Here is a 25345-nt window from a genome sequence, read left to right on the forward strand (position 1 = left end):
TTGTTTACATCTATTTTAATCCATGAACTTTTTAATCTGTTGGTCTTTGAATTGTATTTTATTGTAGATGTAAACATCTGAATTTTAACTAAGTAACCTGTTGTATGTACAGGGGTTGCAGACACATTCATGTTATGGTGCATTATCCCTTGGACCGTATGATGTCAAGTAAATAAATGAAATGAGATGAACAACACACATAATTGTATCTGTATTTGTATTGAGGTGTTGTATTCAAACCATTTTGGTGCAATGTCAGGCTCTATTGGTGGAGGAATTGTGTCCAGTTATTATGGCTTATGTGTATGTGCAGGTGCATGATTACTTACATTGCAATAAATGGAGTAAACATCATTAGAGTACAATGATTATGCCTTGTACTGTAAATGATGAGTTTATATTGTGAAACAGACATCTAAACTGCAATATTAAATATGTAAATCATGTTCCAACATTTGAACAAAAATGTGTTTTGGAATGTCAACTGCTTGAATACACACACATTCTCTATTTGATTTTGATTGGGGTTTGGCTTTTATTAAGGGTTTGCATTTTCTGTTCATCTTTTAAAATGTTTCCCTTGTATGTCCTTGTCCTTTGCACTTGTACATTGCACACAATTTGTACTGCAGGCCCAAGAGATGCATTCTGCTATTTGATATGTAAACATTTTTTTATGTGCACTTTATTACACAACATGTTTTGTGTCTGTTATAGTTGCATTTAAATGTGTTGATGTTGCAAAATGTACACATTCATCAAACATTTAACAGGGTAGAGATCTAGCAAGTTTACATCTAGGGTCCTGTTAATTCCGATAACAAAAACAAGGAAATATTCTCTTCCGCTTATTTCATATTCTGGATGCTATCAGATACTCAGAGACCAGATGTTCCCGTCCTCAACACAAAAGACACAATATAATCAATCATTCAGAATAATGGATTGCAAAAGCTGATCTATGAGACGAATAAAGCAACTTTAAGTTGATACATAAAACATTCTGACACAGTGAATGTAAAAGCATCACTTAGGTTTTTATCTGAAGGTCTGAATTCACTAATGCTCCGTCTACACTATCAACTTTTACCTGTAATTTGAATTATAGGCATGATGATGTCATATCACACCCATATATGGGCATGATTAATATGTCATATCACACCCATATATGGGCATGATTAATATGTCATATCTCCCCCATATATTGGCATGATTAATATGACATATCTCCCCCATATATGGGGAAAATCACAGGTATTTACCAAAGAGAACTTAACAGTTGTCTCAGATTAATTTATACCTTGATAGCCAATATGGATAAATTGTTTAAACAGTGGGAAGAAAAAAAATTATCCCACTTACTTTCAAAAACATAAATATTAATCATTGCAGCAGCAGCAGCAATAACAATAATAATAATAATAATAACAATAATAATGTAATAATAATAATAACAATAATAATAATAATAATAATAATAATAATAATAATAATAATAATAATAATAATAATAATAATAATAACAAATAGTTATATAGCGCCAATTAAAATATTATCAAAGGTGCTGGGTAAGGAAATAAAGCAAGTTAATGTTAAGTTTAAATTAAAATTATATTCATTAAATTAATTAATTAATTTAATTAAGTTTGCATTAGTTTAGATTAAGTTTTATATTCAAATAGGGTATACTGAACACTACTCTCAACAAGTTAGAGAAAATGAAGTTGAATGAATTAAAAAAAGTAATTTAATTATTTGATAATTAACTGTACATTAGTCTGGATTTGCATGTATTTAACAGCATTTTTGTTGTCGTTGCTGCACTGTTAAATTGTCTTTGATGAAGTCCATTGTGTGAACAGAAGCTGGAGCTAAAAAATTTTATAGTTTGTCTTTAAAGTGCTGAGATTTGTCATGTCTTATATTGTTCTTTAGCAAACACGGCTACACCTATTATTCATCATATTAAATTGTAGAATGACTTGCTCTGTAAATCTTCATCTCTAACCTTGATCGAGGTGAATGACAAAACTATTATTGATTTTGTCCATTAAAAAAAAATTCAACCATGTTTTTCTTCATATTATTTACCTGCAAAACATCTTAACACTATTATTATTCACATAAAATAATGAATAAACAAAATGTGTACAATGATATATTAAGCATTAATCAGTTACATATAATAGTTAAACTAACAAGATAATCTAGTAGCTACAAGTCATGGGTGAAACAGTTGTATATCAAGACCGGGAGAAAGCAAAACTATCAAATTTTAACAAAAAAAGAAATAATAGAAACTAAACTTACAGTATCTGTTAGACTGCAGCCAGAAAGGTCAAGAGAAATCATGGAGAACATGTTTCCAAGCATCTCACCCCCTGCGTCTGTCACATGCTCACAGAAACAAAAAGCACCGTACACCAAGCTGTAACACCTTGATGAAAACAAATGCAAAAACACAAAAAATTAACCACCTGTGTACTGTACAGCAGCTGGATTTAAACAAATGCAAAACAGTAAAATTAACCATTTGTGCACTGTACACCAAGATGTAAGACCTGAATAAAAGACAAAGGAAAAATATAAAAAAAATTACCACTGTGCACTGAACACCAAGCTGTAACACCTGGATGAAAACAAATGCAAAATAGAAAAATCTTGTGCACACTGTACACCAAAATAAAACACCTGGAAAAAATACAAATGCAAAAAAAAAACAAACCAAAAAACCAGAAAAAATTAACCACCTGTGCTATAAGCTATAACACTTGGTTGAAGACAAAAGAAAAACAGAAAACTTAACCTCCTGTGCAGGGTACATTAAGCTATAACACCCGGAAAAAAGACAAATGCAAAACAGAAAAATTATAACCACATGTGCACTGTACACCAACCTATAACACCTGGATGAAAACAATATTGCAAAAAAACAGAATGTTTGGGCACATGAGAATGATCTTTTACCAAGGTTCTTGAATCTCCATCTTCAACTTTGCTAAAAAATCTGGGAAGTTGAGGTGTGGATTTAGTTTAGGTTTAATAATAATATTAATGTTAGTCTTATAGAGCGCATAATGCAAAACAATGCTTCTAAGCACTTTCCACATAAAAGAACTTGAAAAAAAACGAATGACTCCATAAAATATCCTAACAGTAACCAAAAAAGAAAATAAATGCAGAGGAACCCTTTTCACCGCTCCGTTTCCATAGCACTTAATTATTAACCCATAATTGAGAGCTCGCTGGAACAGAACACACAGGAGCTCAAGTGAAAGTTTAAGATGTATTTTGGGGCAAAGAAATTGAGTGCCTACTGGCCCTGTTACACTTTGACGATTTAGTCAGCATATGCCAAACGTATCAAAATTGCTCTAAAAAGCTGACATACGCCGAACTATCGATGCTTTTTTTCAACTTTTCATAGCGTATCCATAACATATTGGACGTATAAATAACGTATTAGTAAATTATATAGAACGTTTTGATTACTTATAGAAAACTTACACGAACGAATGCTTAGTGTGTTGCTGGCGTTCACAACTTATGCACAGCACGCGGCAGCGTATCGCCGATGATTACGTGACGTAGCCTATAAAAAGGCTGCCACTCGTCGATTCAAATCATAACTGCACTAGACATCGCAGTATCAACATCAACGTATTGACATCACCCAATTTGAATATACCTATTCCCCTAAACACTGCCAATACGCCATTTATACGATGACTGCAAGTTAGAAACACGTTCAGAAATTTTTGTGGTCATCTGGAACTCGTTAAATATGTCTACATACGTCAATATACGTTGGAGATAAGTTTGTTATAAGTTACATATAAGTTCGAAGCATGTTACTCATAGGTTAGAAATACGTTTTGACTTGCAAGTAACGATCGGTTAACTTACCTACAACTTATGGCCCACATATGCGGAACGTACGAGCTATACGCTGACATACGTCAAAAAGTTTTTTGTGTGCACAAAACTTTTTGACGTACTCGCCATACTAGGACATATACCAGCGTGCTTCAGCGTGCTCTTAACTTATACGAAACTTACCAATAACTTATTCGACGTATGCCAGTGTATTCGCCATTTTTTTCATACGTTGGCATACGCTGTCTAAATCGTCAAGGTGTGACAGGGCCATTATAAATTGATATAAATTATCATAGGCGAATGAATAATTCTGAGAAAAGGAGTGATATATTTTGGCTTTCTTTAATAATCAGTACAATCCCTGCAGCTGAGTTCTGAACAAGCTGAAGGCGATGAATTGCCCCCTTAATTTCAAATTTCTGAATCTTTCAGTGCCACCAATCATAAGATAACCTATCGCCAGTCTTAAAGAGTAAACAGAGTACACAACCATTAGGGATTGAAGCTGGTGATCATTCATATTCAAGCCCACCTGGTATCCACTGAAATATACTCCCAAGTGGAGAGAACCAACCACAGACACAAGAAAAAGCCAAGCAAGAGGTCCTAATCACAAACCTGAAGATTGAGATCTAAAATTACAACTACTGTGCCAACTGCCCCTATAATACTGTAGAGTGTTCTTTAATGAACTCATATTAAATATAATATACATTGCTTCCATTGCATTCCATAAAAATAGCTTTCAAAGAAAAGAAATTAAATTATTTAGAAGAAACCATAAAACTGACATGTCTAGACCATTAAATTGCTTTAATACACAAAGTAATCATGTGTAGTACTCACTTTTGCATAATTTTCATTATTGATATGTCACTGACACGGACACAGTTTGTGAAATTCATCTCACGGATCTTTGGTCCCGACGGACCTTCTACAAGGACTCGTACTCCATTATCACTAATTCTACAACAAAATAATACAAATATTATTTAATAAAAATGTTATAAAAACTGTTCTTTAAACAATAACAAACATCGCAAGTGCACAAGTTATTTGATAAAATGATGATCTATCCATAACTAATATGTTAATTGAATATTATAATAACCAATAAAACTAGCAAATATATTATCAATATAATTGCCTATAATAAAACTCAATAAACTATAAATATTTGTATAAAAATTTTAAAAATATGCAATTAATACATACACTATTAAATTTAATTATCATTAAAAATCAACACAATATAAACAGCTATAGATAAGCAAGAAATTTGGTTCATTTCATTATGTTAACCAATACTTGAAAGATAATTAAAGGTATTATTATGTATTCATTACAAAAATCACCCAGAAATTACCAATAATACATCTAATAATTAGCAATTAACAGTTAGCAATTTTTCACATTTTCAATGTCAAAGTCTGTATTCAATAGAAACTAATAGTTGTACCTATTCTAAAACAAAACATCAGATTTTCATTAGTTAATTATTTTCTAAATTATAGTTAATTTTTCAAAAAAGCAATGAGAAATTATTTAACTTCATCCCCTTTAAATTAGAATTAGCTAATCTTCAAATTCACAATTTCAGAGAAACAGAGTTGAATGGTTTTCTTTTAAAGGCTGTAATGAATCTTGAGTAGAGTGAATAAATTGTCTCTATTTTCCATCAAGTCTAATGTCTATCTGACTTTTGAAGATGTGACATTTAACTCTTCTCTAATAATGGGTGACATCTCTGTCAAGCAATCAGTGCTGTCATCTATAATCAGGGTGGCTCCAGCAGGGGCCAAGGGGACCAGGTCTGACGTCGGGAACAGCTGACCACCACCCCCCATCGGGGAGAAAAACCACAACTTGTCGAGGAGAAAACAAATGTATATGTATTTTCTACATATTAGTAGACTGTAAAATCGATTAAATAAGCCCTTGAATCCCTAAATTTTCAACAATTTGAGAGATTTTGAGCGATGGCCGACCAAGCCCACTTTGTTGTTCGGGCAAATCCTGGTGCCACCATTGATCATAATCACTACACAATATGTAAGCTGGAATTCATGTATGTAGGTGTAGGTACGGAACCAGTACTGTTAAAACCATCAACCACAAGTCCCTTGCCACAAGTTCGGGATAGGGAGTTCCATACTGATGTTTGTTGCTTTGCTTTTGTCCTATAGGCAAAATACTTTACCTACGATTGCCTCTCTCGACCCAAGATTACAAATGTGTACCTGGTAGAGGTTCAAAACAACTGCGCTGATTACTAGCTGCAATATTATGCAATTCTCCCCTGGGAGCTGAGTATGTGTTCCATACGTGTTTGATGCAATGACTGGGGTTATAATAGAGAGATTTCGCAACCTTACGAAAACGATAACGAATACGTTATAATTGGTATCGTCCTTCGTGACAAATATGGTGAATGAATTATGCTTGGTCCTCCTCAAATTTGGTGCTGATCAGAAGATGCAGATTTTAGAATGTTATTTATATATTTTCTGGCCACAACTGACAGAGCTAACTCAAGCAGATCGTTCGACCGAGTCGTTTGGCTAGGCTGAGCTAACTCAAGCGGAATGACCATGTGTCTAATTCTGGCCGGCAGACTGTAAGCGGTCTGGAGAGTATTCAAACTTGCCCGATTGATGGGCACGAGATGCCTATGATGCCTATGATGCTAGGCCTCGTTTTGTGGATGGATCAGATTGACAGCGGGCCATTATTTTTTTCAGTACATATATTCCTTCCATTTAAGGTACTGTTTATGTTATGTATTATGATGGTAAAAACAATAAACTTGGAACTACAAACACTCTTCACCTTCAACCTATAAAATTTACGAAATTTATATAGATCTTCAAAGAGTTGGCTTCTATAGCGCAAATAGAAGCAAATTTGTCTAACTTAGAATCTCTGAAAACCCAAAGCCATACCTCATATATGTAATGCAATGCAAAAAATAAAAAGGTAAGGTATATAGGACAGGTAATTAGAAGTTTGCAGACTAGGCTAGTCCATTAAGAGAATTGCAGTCTGTGTCTTTAAATTTTGACACCTGCAGCTAACCGCTATAATAAGGTTTATAACAATGTCTAGAAGTGCGGGGGAGGAAAATGTCTGAAATATAATGGATTAACAACAGGTAAGTGTCAAAATCATTATATGTTTTCTATGTTCATGAAAGGGAAAACTTAAACCAGGTCAGAGTATGCACTGGGGTACGATGAGAAGCTATACACTGATTAATGATTCTGATTGTCTTTTTCACGACTCTTCTCAATATCATGGAGCAGAGCACTCGTCTATTACTGGTACAATTAACTGTAGACACTCATTGACACTGAAATCGGTTACACACCAAATATATCTGACCCCTGATGGCACTGCCAATGAGAAAGAGTGTATTCTCATCCATGGCCGCAAACAATACCCTTATCTCTCTCTTGCCAATAATTTATCTCCTCTGCAGGAGGATCAACAGTCACTATGTCAATCATTCACATATCATTTATCTTTTCAAGATGGTTGTATCCTACAGTAGTTAATTAAGAAGGGAAAGTATAATACAAACAGGCCCCACCCTTCTATTCAGACCGTGAATCTTAGTTTTTGTATAGCTTTTCACTGGTAGGCTCAGCCTTTATTTAGTTTTTAACCAATCAGCAGCAAGTCTCATCACTCAAACATATAAGTATTTCCATGTTTGAGATCTCTGCAGATATTATTCTCCTGAAGACGGTTGAAGCAAGTCAACCGAAACGTCGAGATATTCTCAACCAACAACAACAGTTCTTTTTAGAACTATCTACGTGGTATACCGCAAGCATTAATTATATAAAATAATTACCATACTCACCCTCTGTATTATTTATAGGATACTTTGGTTCCAATTTCACTTTTCATCTTTTGCTTTGTTGAGGCGTAATATGTCCGTCATTGTAGACCATTACAGTACTCCTGTTTACTTTATGTACTGTATGTTTGGTTATTATCGGATGGTTCTATGTAAAGCTTGTGTACATTGTGCGAGTAATGAATATTCATGATAGTATTAGAACCTATCAAAACATCATCACTACCTCGCATTTCATTGCCTAGACAGGACAATCACATTACAAAATAATGTTTCATAAGAAATAAAACATTAATCCTGTTTCCAGATAGTGTTAAAAAAAAAAAAAAATTTTTAGATTTTGTTTTACTTTTGCTAATGCTCTGTTCCCCCATTCATCTTTCTGATTTAACTCCGGTTCTTCCATCCTTGATTTTTCTGCGTCACTGACTTGTCTGAGTACCGGGTTTACTACTACTACTCTACTGCATGCAGTTTGGTTGCTGGCTAGGAGTTTTTTTTTTGCTTGTTTTTGTATTACTGTTCAATTTTTTTTTCACTATGGGGACCCTAATATTTTGCATGGTGTAAATGTATAACCTTTAACCTTTAACCTTTTTAATTTGTGTCACCATTGTTTTTGCTTTATCACAATATCTTTCATTTCTCCCTCGTGTTTGTCATGTTGGTAAAACGGTGAATTTTTATTTTTCTTCTTGTATTTTCTTAAGTGTATCTTTCACCCGCATTTCTTGTCTCACTTATGTTTACTCCTTTGTTAGTTCTTCTACATTCTCTTCATTGTAGTTTGTGCACCACTCCTCTCTGTGTGCAGGTGATGACCTAGCCTAGCTTCTTTCCACTTGGCACACATTTTTGTTCAATTGGATTTGATCCTCACAGTCATGCTCCTAATGCTGGCTTACTGCACTTTTGATCACTTTGGTTTTTAGTTTACCTTCCTTCAATACCTCATTTCCTATTAGCTGCTTAGGGTCGTGTCTAAAAACACTGCGATGAGATTGGAAACAAGAAATATACACAAGAGACACAAACAGATTAGACATCATTAGGAGAGACCAAGAGGGGAAACCCTTAGTGAGGTCAAAGAAGTGGAATAGAGAAAAGAATGAAAAGAGAATATAGTACACAAAGGAGAATGAATAATAATTTTTACATTTACCACCACTGATATTAATACAATTACTGTATTGGAATGGCTATGTAAAAAACAGTAACCATGAATCTACAATGTCAATAATATCCCAAATAAAGCTCAACACTCTAATAACAACATGCAAATATTGTCCAATTTGATCAATATATTTAAGGGACAAGAGTGTATACAACAAAACAATGTTATACTCATGACTCTTGTCAACTACAAATTCATGAATTAAAAAACTGAACTTTTCATAATCTAGATCGTCATGTCCTTGAAACTAGATTTTCTTGAGACCTTTTATACAGTATAATAACATTGATGATCTTAATTACGTTGACATTTAGGTATGTTCATTCATTATTCTTGAGTCCTCATTTGCAATTTGGCTCCCAGGGGTTCCATCTACAAACAATGCGATGAGATGGAAAACGAGAAATACACTCAGGAGTAAAAAAGAAATTAGAAATCATTAGGAGAAACAAAGAGGGGGAAACCCCTTTAGTATAAGTTGAACTGGAAGAAGCAGGGAATATAGAGAAAGCAAGTAAGAGATGGTACACACGACAATGTTTGTATATCCAAAACAATGTTGGTGTCAAAATACAGCATTTTAATAGACTCAATGGAAAAAACTGAAATTTTAGTGATGCTTTCCAAAATATAGCGTTTGAACGGGACCTAAGGGGTTAGTAGCAGGCGGCTTTAGATGAAAAGGCAGAACTAAACTTCATGGATCATCATAAAATTTAGTGGAATGGTACATAACAATCGAAGTAAGACACCATTCAATATTTGGAAGTATAGGTCAAAGGACAAGGTCAGGGTTACAAATATTAAATTCTTTACCCTCAAGCATAAATAGATAATGGAACTACCCCACATATTCAGGGCACCACTCAAAGAAGTTATGTGCCTGAATACAACAGGTGATTCCATCATTTCCCTGAAGGTATTCTGTAGCACTAAAGAAAATAAGGTGCCAGGATACGACTGGTAATTTCATTACTTCATTGAGGGTATGCTGCAGTTTCACCCAATATACACGACCTGTGTATTGTTGGTATTGTATTCAGGTACAGGGTGGAGGTATGCAATCTATCAAGTGACTACTCTAGTATTTAGGATTTAAATGTAGTTTTCAAATGTTATTTGTCTTTATAGAGTATTTATAGACCCACACATCTAGTTCTAAGGCTTGAATTCAGATTCTAACCTTCATTCTGTGGCCAAGAGGTAGTTGCACCAATGGGCAGCAGTATAAAAAGATGGAGACACTTTAGATTGAGAAAGTTTGTAGAAATGTGTCAGTCCAAGCGGTTTGTAACCGCAAAAAAGAAACCACTATATTTAATACTCATAAAATTCAACATTCACTGACTGGTGAATATTGGTTTATCGAAACTCGAGCGAAGTTCATTTTGATTAGACTATAGGTGTTTATGAGTTCAGTGAAGAAAGATGGTGATTATGAAGCATTAACAAATATGACAGGCAGTGTTCTGAATTTGATACTTTCCAATGAAACTGTAGAAGAAGGTGGTGACATGACCACATTTCTTCACGATATAAAGTAGCTTAGTCGCTCTGTATGGAGGCGCCGAAGACGTTTAACGTCTTTGCTGGATGAGCCCTTAAGTGTTGAGGTGAGGTGTGATGCTAAGACCGTTCAATAACCTGGACAACTTACATTTAATAGAAAGAAAAAAACAAACCACCAACCTGATGCAGTCTGCAAAATTGACAATGTTGATGTTGCGACATGTGGCGATGGATTTGAGACTCGCATCCGTGAGCCGCGGACAGTCCACCAAGTAAACATGATGGAGGTCATTACACCATCGGCCTATATACTTTAACGAAGCGTCAGTAATCTTGTTATTACCTGTTCAAAGAAATGTCATACGAGTTTAAAATGGTGTATAGATATGATAAATTTTTTTCCCATTTTCATTTCTTTATTTGGCAAATAAAAAAATGAAAAACATACAAATTAGAAATGGAAGCATAAGTTACATTTGACCCAAAAAAGGTACAACAGATGGCCTAGATACCCATGAAAGTTGCCTGATGGCAACATGCTTCCAACAAGACTCCACAAACCTTTACATTATACTGTAATAATAATGATAACAATATTAAAATATTTGAAATTAAAAAAATAATAATTATAATACAAAGATAATAATAAAAATATTTATTTTTTTTGACCTATGACTTACTGAAAGTTGATAACCTCAATGGCTCCTTTAAAAGAGCAATTTAAAACTCTTTAATTTTTGAGGTTTTTTTACCTAGAATTTGATTGGCAGCACAATAATAATAATAATGACATCTTATAAGGTGTATGTATCAATCTCAGAGAGCTGCTCGTGGCACCATTTCCACCTGCAAAGAGCAGCAGCCTTTTCTGCATAGTTTAGTATTATTATTATTATTATTATCATTATTATTATTAATCTTATTATTATTATTTTAACATATTAATTTTTAATTTTCAAATATTTTTTATATGATTACATGGCTTTAAAGGTTAAGTTTTTAATTTTTTTTATTTAAGTCTATTATAGTTTAATATCTTTAAAGATAAAAGAAAACATATATTGCTGTACTCTGCATGTGTACGATATTCGTTAACCTTTTTCTTTTCCTTTTTTAGGTATGTCGGCCAAGGATTGCCAACAGCATATTTCACTGTTCCACTCATAGGTGACAAACTCTTTCACAAGACAGGCATGAAAGATGCTAAGTCTCATTATGGAGCTGTAGTGGTCATGAGAGAAACTCCTACTAACAAGATCTGAACCCGGGACATGGGGTGGGAAAGCACACATTTTAGATTGCAGGCACACATTGCAATGATGATCATCGGCTTAAGCACTTCCACGGAAAATGTAAAGCATTGAGGTGCGCACATCACGACATATAATTTTTAATGACCCCCTCAGTCTGCCATGAACAATCAGCAGCAGTTTCGCGTCATCACAATGAACACAAAGATTGGAGGTGGATTCATCAACCACTTGCTTCTCTCATACAACTTATTTATCTGTGAACATGAGTCATTGAGATATGGTGTAATTATAGAAAATCTTGTAGATTGGTATCTTCATTGCAGTATAACATATATTCTATATTATTTCATATTTAAAAACCTACACTCAATATTTTACACTCATACTTCATTGCAGTATAATATATATTCTATATTCTTTCATATTTCAAAACCTAAACTCAATTTTTTATACTGACTCAGAAAAGCCGTAAAATAAAAGATTCTGTTTCACTCGCATGTCACAGGATCTATAAAAATGTCTATTGTATCTGTCCACTTGCAATACAGACAATAAGCAGTGAAGGTTGTTGAAAGGACAAAGCATATACATTAAAACAAGAAATGCAATTAGAATTTAAAAAACAGATAAATCTAGAATGAACAAAAAAAATCAGTCAAGATATAGCATTAAGGACAAACCATCTGAGATTTTAATACTTAATCGTACATAATTAAATCAGTCGTGAACACGCAACACAGACTCATCCCGTTGGAGAAGCGCCATAATTCTTCGCCATCAATTATTAACATTTTACATGATGAATGTCTTCTTGAAAGCTTTGATTCATTTTTCCTATAAATCTGTCGTTTAATAATCATAACAGTTCAAGGCATTGTCAACATATAATTCATCAAATAATTTACTAATTATCACTTGGTTCAGGTGCACTAATTTGCATGTAATTCTTCTACGACATGCTTCTAAGAGTCATCAACCTTCCTGACTATTAATGTCATTCCCCTACTATCAGGAATTTGCAGGAATTGCTTCAAAAATATTTTTTTGCCAAAGAAGAGGTAAGGTGGAATTTTAGCCAGAATTAATCTCTATCTAAACAATTCCACCCTCTTTTAGAGATTCTTTTGCTACTGCCAGAACCCACCCCACCCTACCCTCCGGATCTGCAGCTGATTTTAAAGGAGATGTGTCTGGTCATGGAGTTATGAAATAACATGTTATACCTCCATGGTCTGGTGTTGCCTCCACCATTCTTTCTCTATTCTATCTGCCATTATCTGCATGGAACAGGATATACCACAATCAACCCCGAGTACATTTGAATGGTGGAGAAGACTGTCTTGTCATCAAAAACGATCCATTGTGCGCGCATCACGCCATTGCGTTCTCCATAGAATTGCATCGGCCGACGACCGTATTTGTGTGTAGAGCAGTGTCTCTAGTCAGCTAAATGGGTGTTGCGCAGCTGAATCACAGAGATCTTAGAATCTGGTTCAATTCCTTCATTTTCTTTGTGTTTCAGCTGAAAAATACATGTGATGGATTTTCTTCCGGTCCAATAAAACTAATTTTACCAGAAAACTCATTTTACATTCAAATTCCTCTCGTCTTATCTTCCTTCAATGTAGAAGAATATAAAAGTACGCCCTCTCTCCCATATCAGATAGACAGGAATTATAATTGGCTTAACCATTAAACCACAAACTCCAGTGTAGTCACAGAGCAGAAAATTAATTATTTTGATTGCTCTGCTGATAAATGTTCATAGGATCTCTAATCTACTTTCAGTTGGAATGCCATTAAAATTTGTAATTGCGACTGTATCTAGACTCACAATTATTAAAATGCTAAATGAAATAAAAATGCGTATTGAAAAATTGTGTATGGTTTTCATGACCGCAAGCATGAATATTCCTGTGTTAATATACCATGGGCCATCCATCAAAAATTAATTTGAATTTTAAAGATGGTGGCCTTCCATTCCCAAGATCCTTCGTTCAAATCCTTCTCAATTTCTCAAGTCAAAGAATAAAAAACATCATGTACTCAATTTAAAGGGCATTAATACATTTTGTTAATACTTTACTATATGATGCAGCTGGACCAATCAATAAAATACTGTAGAAGAGGTAAGTATTGTTGATGATAAATACATATCCTTTAAAAAACTGGTGAAAGTTAAATCGATTAGAGTTTACAAACTTTATAATAAGCGTTAATGTTCATAGTTTCAAAACTAATTTAACCTAGGTCTCAATGGAGTAATTATTGCTTTAATTAATCTCAGACTATTCTTAAATCAAAATAAACTCCTTGCTGTAATAATAGGTAGTTTTCGCCGCACGACGTTAACCTTAAAGATAACGGATGACGTCATAATTTATTCAGCTTGCATTGTGGAGTACAATAATTTCAGGATTTTACGTGCTTTTACGGGTTTGCGCATGCATATTTTGATTTGTTTACAAAAGGGGCGGAGTTATCCCGCTGCATGTTGGGTACTAATGTTAAAGTTAAGGTTAACGTCGTGCGGCGAAAACTACCTACTATTGGCGCTGGAGTAGGCCAAAATTGATATTCATAGCGGTTACTCTTCCAGTACTGTTATGGATACTGAAGTCTGAGACTAAGTGATTTTTTTTTTTAATATATATTTTTGTATTCATATTTGTATTTTTGTTTGCAAATTTCAAAGTAAAGAAATTTAATAATGTTAATTACTGTACTTGTAAAAATAGAGATATGTATAATATATGGGAAAATGTAATGTACAGTAATAAAAAAATAACCAGTAAAATATTATACCGTAAAGCCTCGATTTGAAGCCCTGGGCTTCTTATTTTTGCGAACTTCAGATAGGCTTCTTTTCAAGGCTACTTTTGCAAACTAAAGAGGGGACTCGAGATGGGCTTCTTCTAGATTACACCCATTGGGCTTCTATTCAAGGTTTTACGGTATGTGTATATTCAGTATCTGAATTATAGGAATATGCTCCCTCTTGGAACAGGCTAGGCCTAGTCCTGTGGCAACTCATTGGACTAGAAGAAGGGAAAAACAATTTATTCTCCACAAAAATAGATACAATACATGTTAAAACACCTCAAAACAACATAAAAATAACCCAACATTGCCCCAGCTTTACTACATGCCAAGACGCATAGTACTTTGGGCCCTCATCAAGACTTCCTCCTAAACTCCATTGGAAATGGGCAGATCCCCTGTCAGACAGATATCACCCGTCAGGCAAATTTTTACACCACCGCTGCGAGACACAAATTTAGTTGAGCACCTTCAAGCTTTGAGTCTGAGCTGCAATCACTGTGTCAAAGTACTGTACTCCCATATATTTCAACAATGTTTTCAAAATCTTTTACCAAACAACAATGACCTAAATCATTAGATATGTTAAATTAGGTCAGGTTAAAAATTTATGGGGCAAAGAAAATGTATGTATGTGTGCTGTGAATTCAGTTGCAAAACCAAATTGGCAAGGGTTTTGTATCTAAATCTAATAATAGGCCAGCATACTATGAAAAATATTTAGTCGATAAAGAAACCCAGACAACATCCTGAAACTGAAGATTAGCGATGCTTCTGATTTAGGAAAAGCTATCAAGTATTGATTTGCAAGAACATTAGAGGATCAATGAATTCTGAAATGACAGGATAAAGGGCAGTGAGTTAAGCACTTGACTACGAGTTGCTGAGCTCGTGAGAGGAATTCAGATCAACAGCCATGAATAAACATAGAATTCAGACACATAAAGTTCTGTCTATGGCCAGTAGAAGGTTCACAGTGAACCTTCTACTCATCGTTATCTTGCATCCTCATTATCATTGTTGTCATCTCATCGATCATCATCATCTCATCATTAATATCTTATTGATCATGAAATCATCATTATCATCATCACCATTGCCACTGTCATCATCATTAATGTCCTTATCATCAACAGCATCATCATTATTATTGTAACCTCACATCATCATTAGGCCTAAAAAAATACATTGTTTGTTTGCCCTTTAATGCTGAAAATTGTATAGGAAGGGGTGGGTGCAAAAAAGTTTTTTTTTTTCTAGTTTTTTTTTTCTCCTGTCACCAAAATTAACAATATTAAATTACAATACTTGCAATTAAACCTGTCTCACTATTTGTTTTTCCAAGGGTATTCATCAGACTGAATAAAAATAACCCATTATCAACATTTTGCAATGAATTTAGGCCTAGAATGGCGATACCTTACATCAGACACCAAATTTAGACAACTTTTATGTGCAAAATGGAGAAAAATAAAGATTACTTTTTAAAATTTCTGAACAAAAAATTGGAAAAAAACCCCTTTTTTAAAAACGCCACCACTATTTTTCCATGAGCTTGGGGCGGGCGCTGTAGGGCAAACAAACACATTTTTTTTTAGGCCTTATGATGATTACTGCCATCATTATCATCTTTGATTGATCATGATTATGAGCCTCATCATCACCATTAGTATCATTGTCATCATCATCATCACCATTGACATCATCATTATTATTGCCATCATTATCATCTTAATGGCCATCATTATATCATTGATCATGATTATGATCCTCATCATCATATCACCACCATCATTATTATTGTCATCATCATCATCAATGTCATTATCACCATCATTATTGTTATGATCATCATCGTCATCATCATCGCTATCATCATCATCATTATCATCTCAACAATCATCAATATCTCATTGATTATGACTGTGATCCTCATCAAACTAACATCATCTGCACGATGATGGTGATCAATTATGATAATGATGGTCATGATTTTATGATAAAAATTAAGATGATTGTGGTTGTGGATATGATTATAAGGTTCTTTACTTATAGCAATATCAAACCAGATAAAATATTTGATATGATAATGACAATTATTATTATAAGAAGAAATGTTTGTATACATCTTCATTTAATTTGGAACTTGGAAGATGATATTGGCTATGTAGATGACGGTGACATGTTAGGGCTTACACTGATAATTACAGAAAACGATGGTAACCCCATCACGTAGATGACGGTGACATGTTAGGGCTTACACTGATAATGACAGGAGACAATGGTATCCCCATATCTCGCACTGCATCTCAAAATCCCCCTTTCACTGTGGGCAAACCAAACAGCTGGTCGACACAAGCCAATAGACTGCACTTACACCGTCGGAAGACATTCGACATGCAATGCAGGTGGCTGGAGCACACAGAGCCAACAAAAAACAAAACAAAAAATGCTGGCCTGAACTTTTTAGGTTATATAACATCAATAATTTCTAGGGAGTACAAAATGAATCTCTAAAAATAAGTGAAAGAAAAATGTCAAAGAAAACAGCTGTTAATGGTACAATATATGTAGGTATCTAAGTCTGTTGTCCTTCTCATTAAGAAACTTTAGTAGTGACAAGCATTAACACGTTGAAGCATGGACAACCAATCAAAATCAAAATCAACCGATGAATTGATGACTAAAATCAGATCAAGTAACTCATTATACAATGAGAACTCTATAAAAATTTCTTTTGAAAATGTTATAATTATATACAACTGAATCCAAGGTCAAGGGTTAAAGTGTCTATTAGACACTTGAATACATTATCAAATTTGTGTATGACAGCTGCAACAGTGTTTAATGACCTGTCAAAACTATCAAATGTTATTTGACAAGAACATGTGACATGCCCAAATATGGTCATGATGACATCACATCATGACCATATGCACAATAGACTATATATGGGCATACAACGGTTCTTTAAAAAAAAAAATTGTAATAGTGTGGACAGCGTTTAATAGACGGTGCCCGTCAGCTGTTGGCTGACGTGATTCTATGGAGAACGCAATGCCATGGTGCGCACGCAATGGATCGTTTTTTATGACGATCCGTTCAGACTGCCATCGACAATCAGTAGACGGCGCCACGTTGTCTACCACCCTCAGGGAGTGGTGTTGGATTCGTCAGCTGACGGTTTACGAGAGAGTGCCCGAATTAAGAGTGCAATGCCTGGAATACGACACTATCAAATTTGTGTTTAACAGATGTGACAGCATCTGATCACACATTCTGATAAAGTAGACCAAGGCCAAATTTGGAAAAACATTGGTTTATATCTAGTGCATCATATAATTTAAATGGACAAAAAACCCCCCAAAAAAAACAAAAGTTTACAGAAATAATTATATTATGAGCCTACTGTTTGTCTATCATTAGTGAACACTTTTGACAAATTTATTCCATATTTGAATTGCTTAATTTGTATATTTATGTCAATTATCTTACAATGAAAAATTTGTATGATGAAAAAATTTCCTTTATTACCTTTCCTGTGTTTTTTTTTTACGTAGACCATTGAATTGGCTTTTATCTGTTTCTGGTTGGTTTACTTTAAACATTAAAATGAGGTAGGCTTTTCCATGACTTTCTTTGGCAGGCAGTTTAGTGTATCTTTAAGTTAAATTCTTCTACTTGCGTTTTGAGCAAGTCTTAAGAAATTTTAATTTTATTTATTCGAATAAACGCCCAAGGCACTTGCTGTTGAAAAGAGTTTTTGAGGGGGTATTTATTCGAGGGAGGCATTTATTTTTTGGGTGTAAAATATACGCCCTTAATTTCACTGTAAATGTGGAATTACAGCACACAACTACCGTCAAAAAGTGTTCTTGTGTGACTTATTTATCCCAACCAGGTTAAAAATAATGTAAAATCTACTGGAGTAAAACATTAATAGAATGTGTTGAAAATGATGTTGCGTTTACAGTCATTTAGAGGGCGTTTGTTCGAAAAAAATATGAAGGTCCCGGGGCGTTTATTTGAGGGAGGCGTTATTCCAAATGAGGCTCTAGAAGGGGGGGGGGTTTATTCGAAGGGGAGTTTATTCAAAGTGGGGCGTTTATTCAAATAATTACAGTATTCGCTGCAGTAGAATTATTGCTTGTAACTATGGAGGATCCAAAACAAGGTTTTACTTCAGCATTCAACTTCCATATTCAATTTAAATTCCTATGTATGTGTCATGCTCTTTAGTCATTATTTATCTAAAGAACATATCCATCTATTGAAAAGCCTTGCTAAAAAATTTTGCACTTGGCAATATTAGCAGCCCACACTTTTTGAAAGCCAAGGTTGATAATTAGTGCCCTGAGAGCTTATTGTAGGTTAAATGAAACGACCAGTGAACGACTGTAATGACAGCAACACTGCGATATGTAAAAAGAGGAAAAGAAAATATTCATTATCTGAGGATCAACAATGCGCATTGAACACCTTATGGCTATTATCATCATGATCAGTGCATGTTATATTTTCTTTTTTCAGAGTTAAAAGGAAAAAAAATCCATCTAAATCGTGAAATGTGAAGGTTAGGTTTTAAATCTGTGATCAACTTGACAGAATCAGCTGCAATGCCTTTCAATATAAGTTGCTAGTATTCTAGTTTAATGGCTCTATTCTAATATCTGGGGGGAAATTGTGGTGAAATACAAATTCAAATGAATGACACTGAATGAAACCGTGATGAAATATGACCTTTACACTTGCGAGTAAACAATTGCATCACAAACAAGTTTAAGTGGTACAGTCTCATGTATAACAATCTTGCAAATTATGTTAAAAATGTAAATCATTTGAATAGTAGTTTTGAATGAAATTAACTTCGTAATACTATATAGTAAATATTTGAAAAATTATTTTTTACTTGTTATGTGACACAGTGGGGGATTGAAGAAGGCCAAGCCACCACTAAATTTCTAAGAAATTTAGAAAATTGAGAAATAAAAGAAAATTATATTCAAATTTTTGTTTGACAGTGCCTTTTCCAGCCATCTAGAGCCAAATAACAAATAAAAAATAATAATTATAATAAAAATCTACGGCTGTTCGCAAGTAGGTTAGAAAATTTCTATCTATACATCTAAGACTGAATTCCTATTAATAAACAATGATTTTTAAATAATAATAATGAAATCAGCAAACAACAATAATAATCCAAATATATTGATTCCATAAGATTAAAATGTAATTATTGGGGTTAATAATAAATATCACTAATTTAAGGAGTACATCCCTAATTGATCGTGTGAGCATGAAGGCCAAATCAATAAGATTTAGAATTTGCAAGATCCATAGATTCTGTCAATATACTTACAATACAAATGTATACCTTACTAGAAAATTGAGAAATAAAAGAAAATTATATTCAAATTTTTGTTTGGGAGTGCCTTTTCCGACCATCTAGAGGTGCCGTAATCATAAATTGTCTTATATGGGGCTGAGGTGGTACAGACCCTACATCCGTGAAAGTCCCTCCCAGGGCTCCCTCTATTTCATATTTTTGGATCCACCACTTTTTACGGAAAGAGGGTAACTTAATCAGAATATAAAGCTAAATTTTTATTATGGGATTCATTTTGACTATGGTCAGAATGTAAATATCTCAGAAGGTAAGATCATGGCTAAATGACAGATTCTAGAAGTTTTTGTGCATACACGGTCAGTCTAATTGCGGCTCTGTGGAAAGTTCACGAATACGCTGCGTAGCACACCCTCGGGGAAGATTCAAACAAGTTGCGCTCTTTGCAATGGACTATATTTGCTTAAAGAAATTAGCCTGTATCCTTTCTGCACAATCTGCTTGACAAATTTACATGCAAAGGCAATTTAACCGAAAGAATGTTTCCCATGCTGTTAACACTGACTTTTTTAGGGCATCTTTCTGCTGAATAATGCACAAAAACATGTGTTTTTTAAAAACTGTTTTCTGAACGTCAAAAACATGCATTTTTAGCCGTGTTTTTGTTTTTTGGCCCGTTTCTGGTGGGCAAAAACATGTTTTTTAATAACTGTTTAAAAACACATGTTTTTTTTTGTTCAGCAGAAACAGGCCCTTAATTAGTCAAACTGACCATTAACATGGTTAACTTTACCAAGTAAGTTAAATTCGAACAGTGCTTTGCACATTAGAATGGTGGAAAGACTCATTTGCAGCACTAATCAATCGCTAATTTAACAAGTAATTTAAATGACATAATTTTATCAACACCTCCTCTCATGATGAGGTATATAGCACAATTGGGTAATACATAAATAATTACATGCAAATGTTTTCATTTATGACTATTCTCTGAAAACCAATCAGGAATTATCCTTCCAATATCCATATATATTAACCACAATCTGCAGAAGCAATTATTGTATTTAGTATAAATTAACACAATCAATGATACAGTTTGATTATGGAAAGCTATATCAAATTTTATATTCATGGTTTAATCATGGAGTTGTATCTAAAATTAGATATAAATACCTACAGAAAACTTCTTAGAAGGGATTTACCAATGATTATAGGAAAAACCCCGAAAATAATGAGTTTTTTTTTATTGATTCTCTAAACAATTTCATTAAAATAAGTCTGCAAATCATTTTGCTATTGTTGCACACATGCAAACATCAAGCAAGACATAAGTTATTATGATCAAACTTTCAAATTGTTCTGAGGGAGTTTAAAAATCCACAAAATTGGCACCAAATAATTCTGGGATTTTTTTGGTGCGGCGTATGGCGTGATAGTCTAGTTATTCTTTATGGAGCATAAGGTAGAAATACCTAGGTACAATAATTGATGCTAAGCTCACTTTTGAGGAGGTGATTCGGGTGAGAAAGAGAAGTGCTTCCACTTACACTGGATGATCAACTGGTATTCTTTTAAGCCTGGCACATACTGCACCTGACAGTCGTTGGCCAACTCGGATCTATAAAGAACGCAACGCAACGACGCAAACAACAGATCATTTCTAATGACGGTCCATACAGACTGCCACCGGCATGATCAATTAAAAATAAAACTATTCAATAGCATTATAATTGAGTTTCTTTCTTGCTGTTCAATTTGTTACGAGTTGAGTGGTCAAGCATTAAGGTAGGGCATTGCTAACTACAGCCCTAACATTGGTGCTGGTTCTAGCCGCTCCTCACCCAGGGTTCAGTCGGTAGAACCAAGTCTTCTTGGATAAGGACTTAAAAGGGAGATCCAGTGTACACATCTGGCTTAATGTGCGATTTATAAATCTTACAATTATCTGGCTAGTGTGCACTTTAAAGAACCCATTGAATCTTTCGGAAGAGTAGGGACTACCCCGATGCTATAGGTAATTTCAGCCCCTGTCGCTGTGGAATGATATCAACATGTACACTGAGCGTTTCTTTACGGCAGCTAGGTAGTCACGGACCACGTCCATACGCAATTTTGCACAATGACACTGCACGATATCGGTTATTATCCTACCTTTAAATTTTAGCTTTTACAAGATTATTTAAGTCAGGTCAGATCAGAAATTACACATAAGTTCAGAAGAAAAAAATATGGTGTATAGTGTATATAATGCCAAGGATTAACTAAAACTTGTATCGCATTACAATGTTCATATCATATCAATGTTCACATGAATGAAAATTCACTAGACAGCCAGACTAACCGCTAGAATAACCATGACCGCTAGAGTCAGTGACCATGTACAAGATCATAATTATGCTATCCGTTGCCTTACAGCTGGTCAATTGGTGAAATCGTGGACGATGTGTAATTAATTTTTAAATATTTTCAATTTTTTTAGTATGTTTAGTATTCCAACCTGGTTGCAATTTCTGAAAGCATATGTCGGGGAGGTGCTAGGCCAACGTCGTTTGAGGCGAAAGTTATGGGTAAAAAATTGAACTGTGAAGGACTTAAATCTAATTATATCGTCCTAGAGAAGAATATTACACTTTAAAATAATGATTAGAACAATATTCGCCATTTAATGTAGGGAATATGACTACAGTATATTAATTAACTTTTTAATAAATGATATTAATTATTATTCTTACTAATACTAATAATAATTTAACAATAACAAATAAAAAATAATAATTATAATAACAATCTACGGCTGTTCGCAAGTAGGTTAGAAAATTTCTATCTATACATCTAAGACTAAATTTCTATCAATAAACAATGATTTTTAAATAGTAATAATGAAATCAGCAACAACAATAATAATCCAAAATATATGGATTCCATAAGATTAAAATGTAATTATTGGGATTAATAATAAATATCACTAATTTGGTAGGATTAAGGAGTACATCCCTAATTGATCATGTGAGCATGAAGGCCAAATCAACAAGACTTAGTATTTGCAAGATCTATAGATTCTGTCAATATATTGAAATAAAATACAATACAATTGTATACCTTATTCGAAATAGAAAATCATAGTTGAATTGCAGTGGGATATGGAATGCAAATGTCAAATATGGAATAATTGATGGATTGACTGACTGATTAATTGATTGATTGGTGGTTGATATGTTGATTGCTTTATTGATTGATTGATTGGTTGACTGGTTGGTTGATTGATTGATTGATTGATTGATTGGTTCACTGATTGACTGGTTGGTTGGTTGATTGATTGATTGAATAATTGATTGATCGATTGATTGATTAATTGATTGGTAGTTGATATGTTGATTGCTTTATTGATTGATTTTTTGACTGGTTGATTGGTTGGTTGGTTGATTGATTGATTGGTTGATTGATTAATGGATTGATTGGTTGATCGTTGATTGATTGACTGGTTGATTGGTTGGCTGAGTTTTTTTATTTTATTTTTATTTTTATTTAAAACATCTTTAGGCAGGATAACGTATACAGGCGAGATCTTACCGCTGTTTTACAATATGGTCCTGCAAACACATATTACAATAACAACAACAAAAGTAACCATCACAGTACAACAAAATAAACAACAGTTAAAACTTTGGTGGAAAACTATCCCCTGCCGGACACCAACCCGGTACTTCAGAGTCCAAGTTTCGGGGCCGGGAATAAATGTTAAAAGTACAGACCAAGAAAATATAAAAGGAAATGAATAGTGAAATCAGAAAAAGTGTTTCTTATAAGTAATTTTGAATAAATTAAGAGATTGACATTCTTGAATTCTGATTGGGATTTTGTTCCAAACTTTTGCTCCAGAGATTTTTAAAGAGCCATTCATTACAGAGCAATTCGGAATTGGGGGGATAACATTAAGCGAGTGAGCGTATCTCGTAGAATATCCATGTCGGTCAACAACCATTTCTATATCATTACATAGGCGGAGTTGACTGATTGGTAAATCAACTGGTTGGTTGACTGATTGACAGATAGGTGGAAGCGGTTGGCATTGATCCAATGACCGGTTTTACTAATGCTAAGCGCATAGGTCTCTACAATATGCGCTATATAAGTCAATGATAATAATTATTATTATTAATATTACTCACCCTCTATCCTGATTTTTTGCAGCTTTCTGTGTTGTGCGATAGCTTTAACTGACACATCTGTGATGTTGGGCGTCCCAAGGAAGGACACAGAACGAAGGTTAAGACATCGTGAGGCTAAAGCCACTATGCTGTCATCTCTCACTGTGTTGTTGTCATTTACGTACAATGTCTGAATGTTAGAGCACCCGTTGGCAATGTTCTTATAACCATCAGATGTAATCTATAATTAAAATATATTTTACAAAATAAATTATTATAAATACTAGCGTATTTAATTTTCACTAACATGTTTGATTGCCACCTTCATATTTCTTCATATTTACGTTCAATGATTTCCCGATATACTCTATCTCGCTGTCTCCAATCAATCTCCAAGTCCTTCTTTCTGTCTCTAAATGCCGTAACAAAACCTACGGTCAATGTTCTTTTACTTTTGCTTCTGCCTATTTCTGGAACCAACTTCCAAATTACATAACTTCTTCCAAGTCTATTTGCAACTTTAAGTCACAGCTTAAGACCTATTTGTTTTTCGGTGGCTTTTCACATGCGTTGCGCCTTTGATCTTGTTTGGAATTGGCGCATAAATTTGAGACATTATTATTATTATAGCGTCTTTAATTGCCACTAGCGTCTTTGATTACCACTAACATATCTGATTGCCACTCATACACACTACTGTTGCAATCAAAGACACTATTACAGTGATGAATACAGAAATTTTTTACCAGAGATTAAGTGGCAATCAAAGATGCCAGTGGCAATTAAACACATTAGTGGAAATCAAATATGCTAGTGGCACTCAAACAAATTAGCGGCAATCAAAGAGGCTAGTGACAATCAAACATGCTAATAGCAGAAACCTTAGTGGCAATCAACACACTCAGTGGCAATCAAACATGCTAGTGACAATCAAACATGCTAGTGGCAATTAAACATGCTAGTGACAATCAAACATGCTAGTGGCAATCAAACATGCTAGTGGCAATTAAACACACTAGTGGCAATCAAAGAGGCTAGTGACAATCAAACACGCTAATAGCAGAAACCTTAGTGGCAATCAACACACTCAGTGGCAATCAAACATGCTAGTGACAATCAAACATGCTAGTGACAATCAAACATGCTAGTGACAATCAAACATGCTAGTGACAATCAAACATGCTAGTGGCAATTAAACACACTAGTGGCAATCAAAGAGGCTAGTGGCAATCAAGGACTGGACTGGCATATGTTCTAAGGGAGACTTAATGATCTGGCAGGGACGGTTGGTGGTACACCCATTCTTATTGTGGGATCCAGATGGTTATGACCCATACAAACGAAGTTCAAGTT

General features: G+C 34.2%; 1 protein-coding gene across 1 annotated transcript in view; it reads right to left on the bottom strand.

Annotated features, from left to right (window-relative positions):
• Positions 1 to 25345, bottom strand: part of LOC117123121 (dynein regulatory complex subunit 6-like) — a 70593-nt gene that overhangs the window by 12939 nt on the left and 32309 nt on the right. Inside the window, exons 10-13 of the mRNA XM_033268965.1 lie at positions 24014 to 24233; positions 10608 to 10770; positions 4729 to 4848; positions 2314 to 2440 (exon numbers count right to left, since the gene is read on the bottom strand). Of these exons, the coding sequence (XP_033124856.1) occupies positions 2314 to 2440; positions 4729 to 4848; positions 10608 to 10770; positions 24014 to 24233 (630 nt within the window). The remainder of the gene's footprint in view (positions 1 to 2313; positions 2441 to 4728; positions 4849 to 10607; positions 10771 to 24013; positions 24234 to 25345) is intronic.

Source organism: Anneissia japonica, unplaced genomic scaffold, assembly GCF_011630105.1.
Source record: "Anneissia japonica isolate Jap-2015-1 unplaced genomic scaffold, ASM1163010v1 scaffold5067_len495651_cov149, whole genome shotgun sequence".
Classification (NCBI taxonomy): Eukaryota; Metazoa; Echinodermata; class Crinoidea; order Comatulida; family Comatulidae; genus Anneissia; species Anneissia japonica.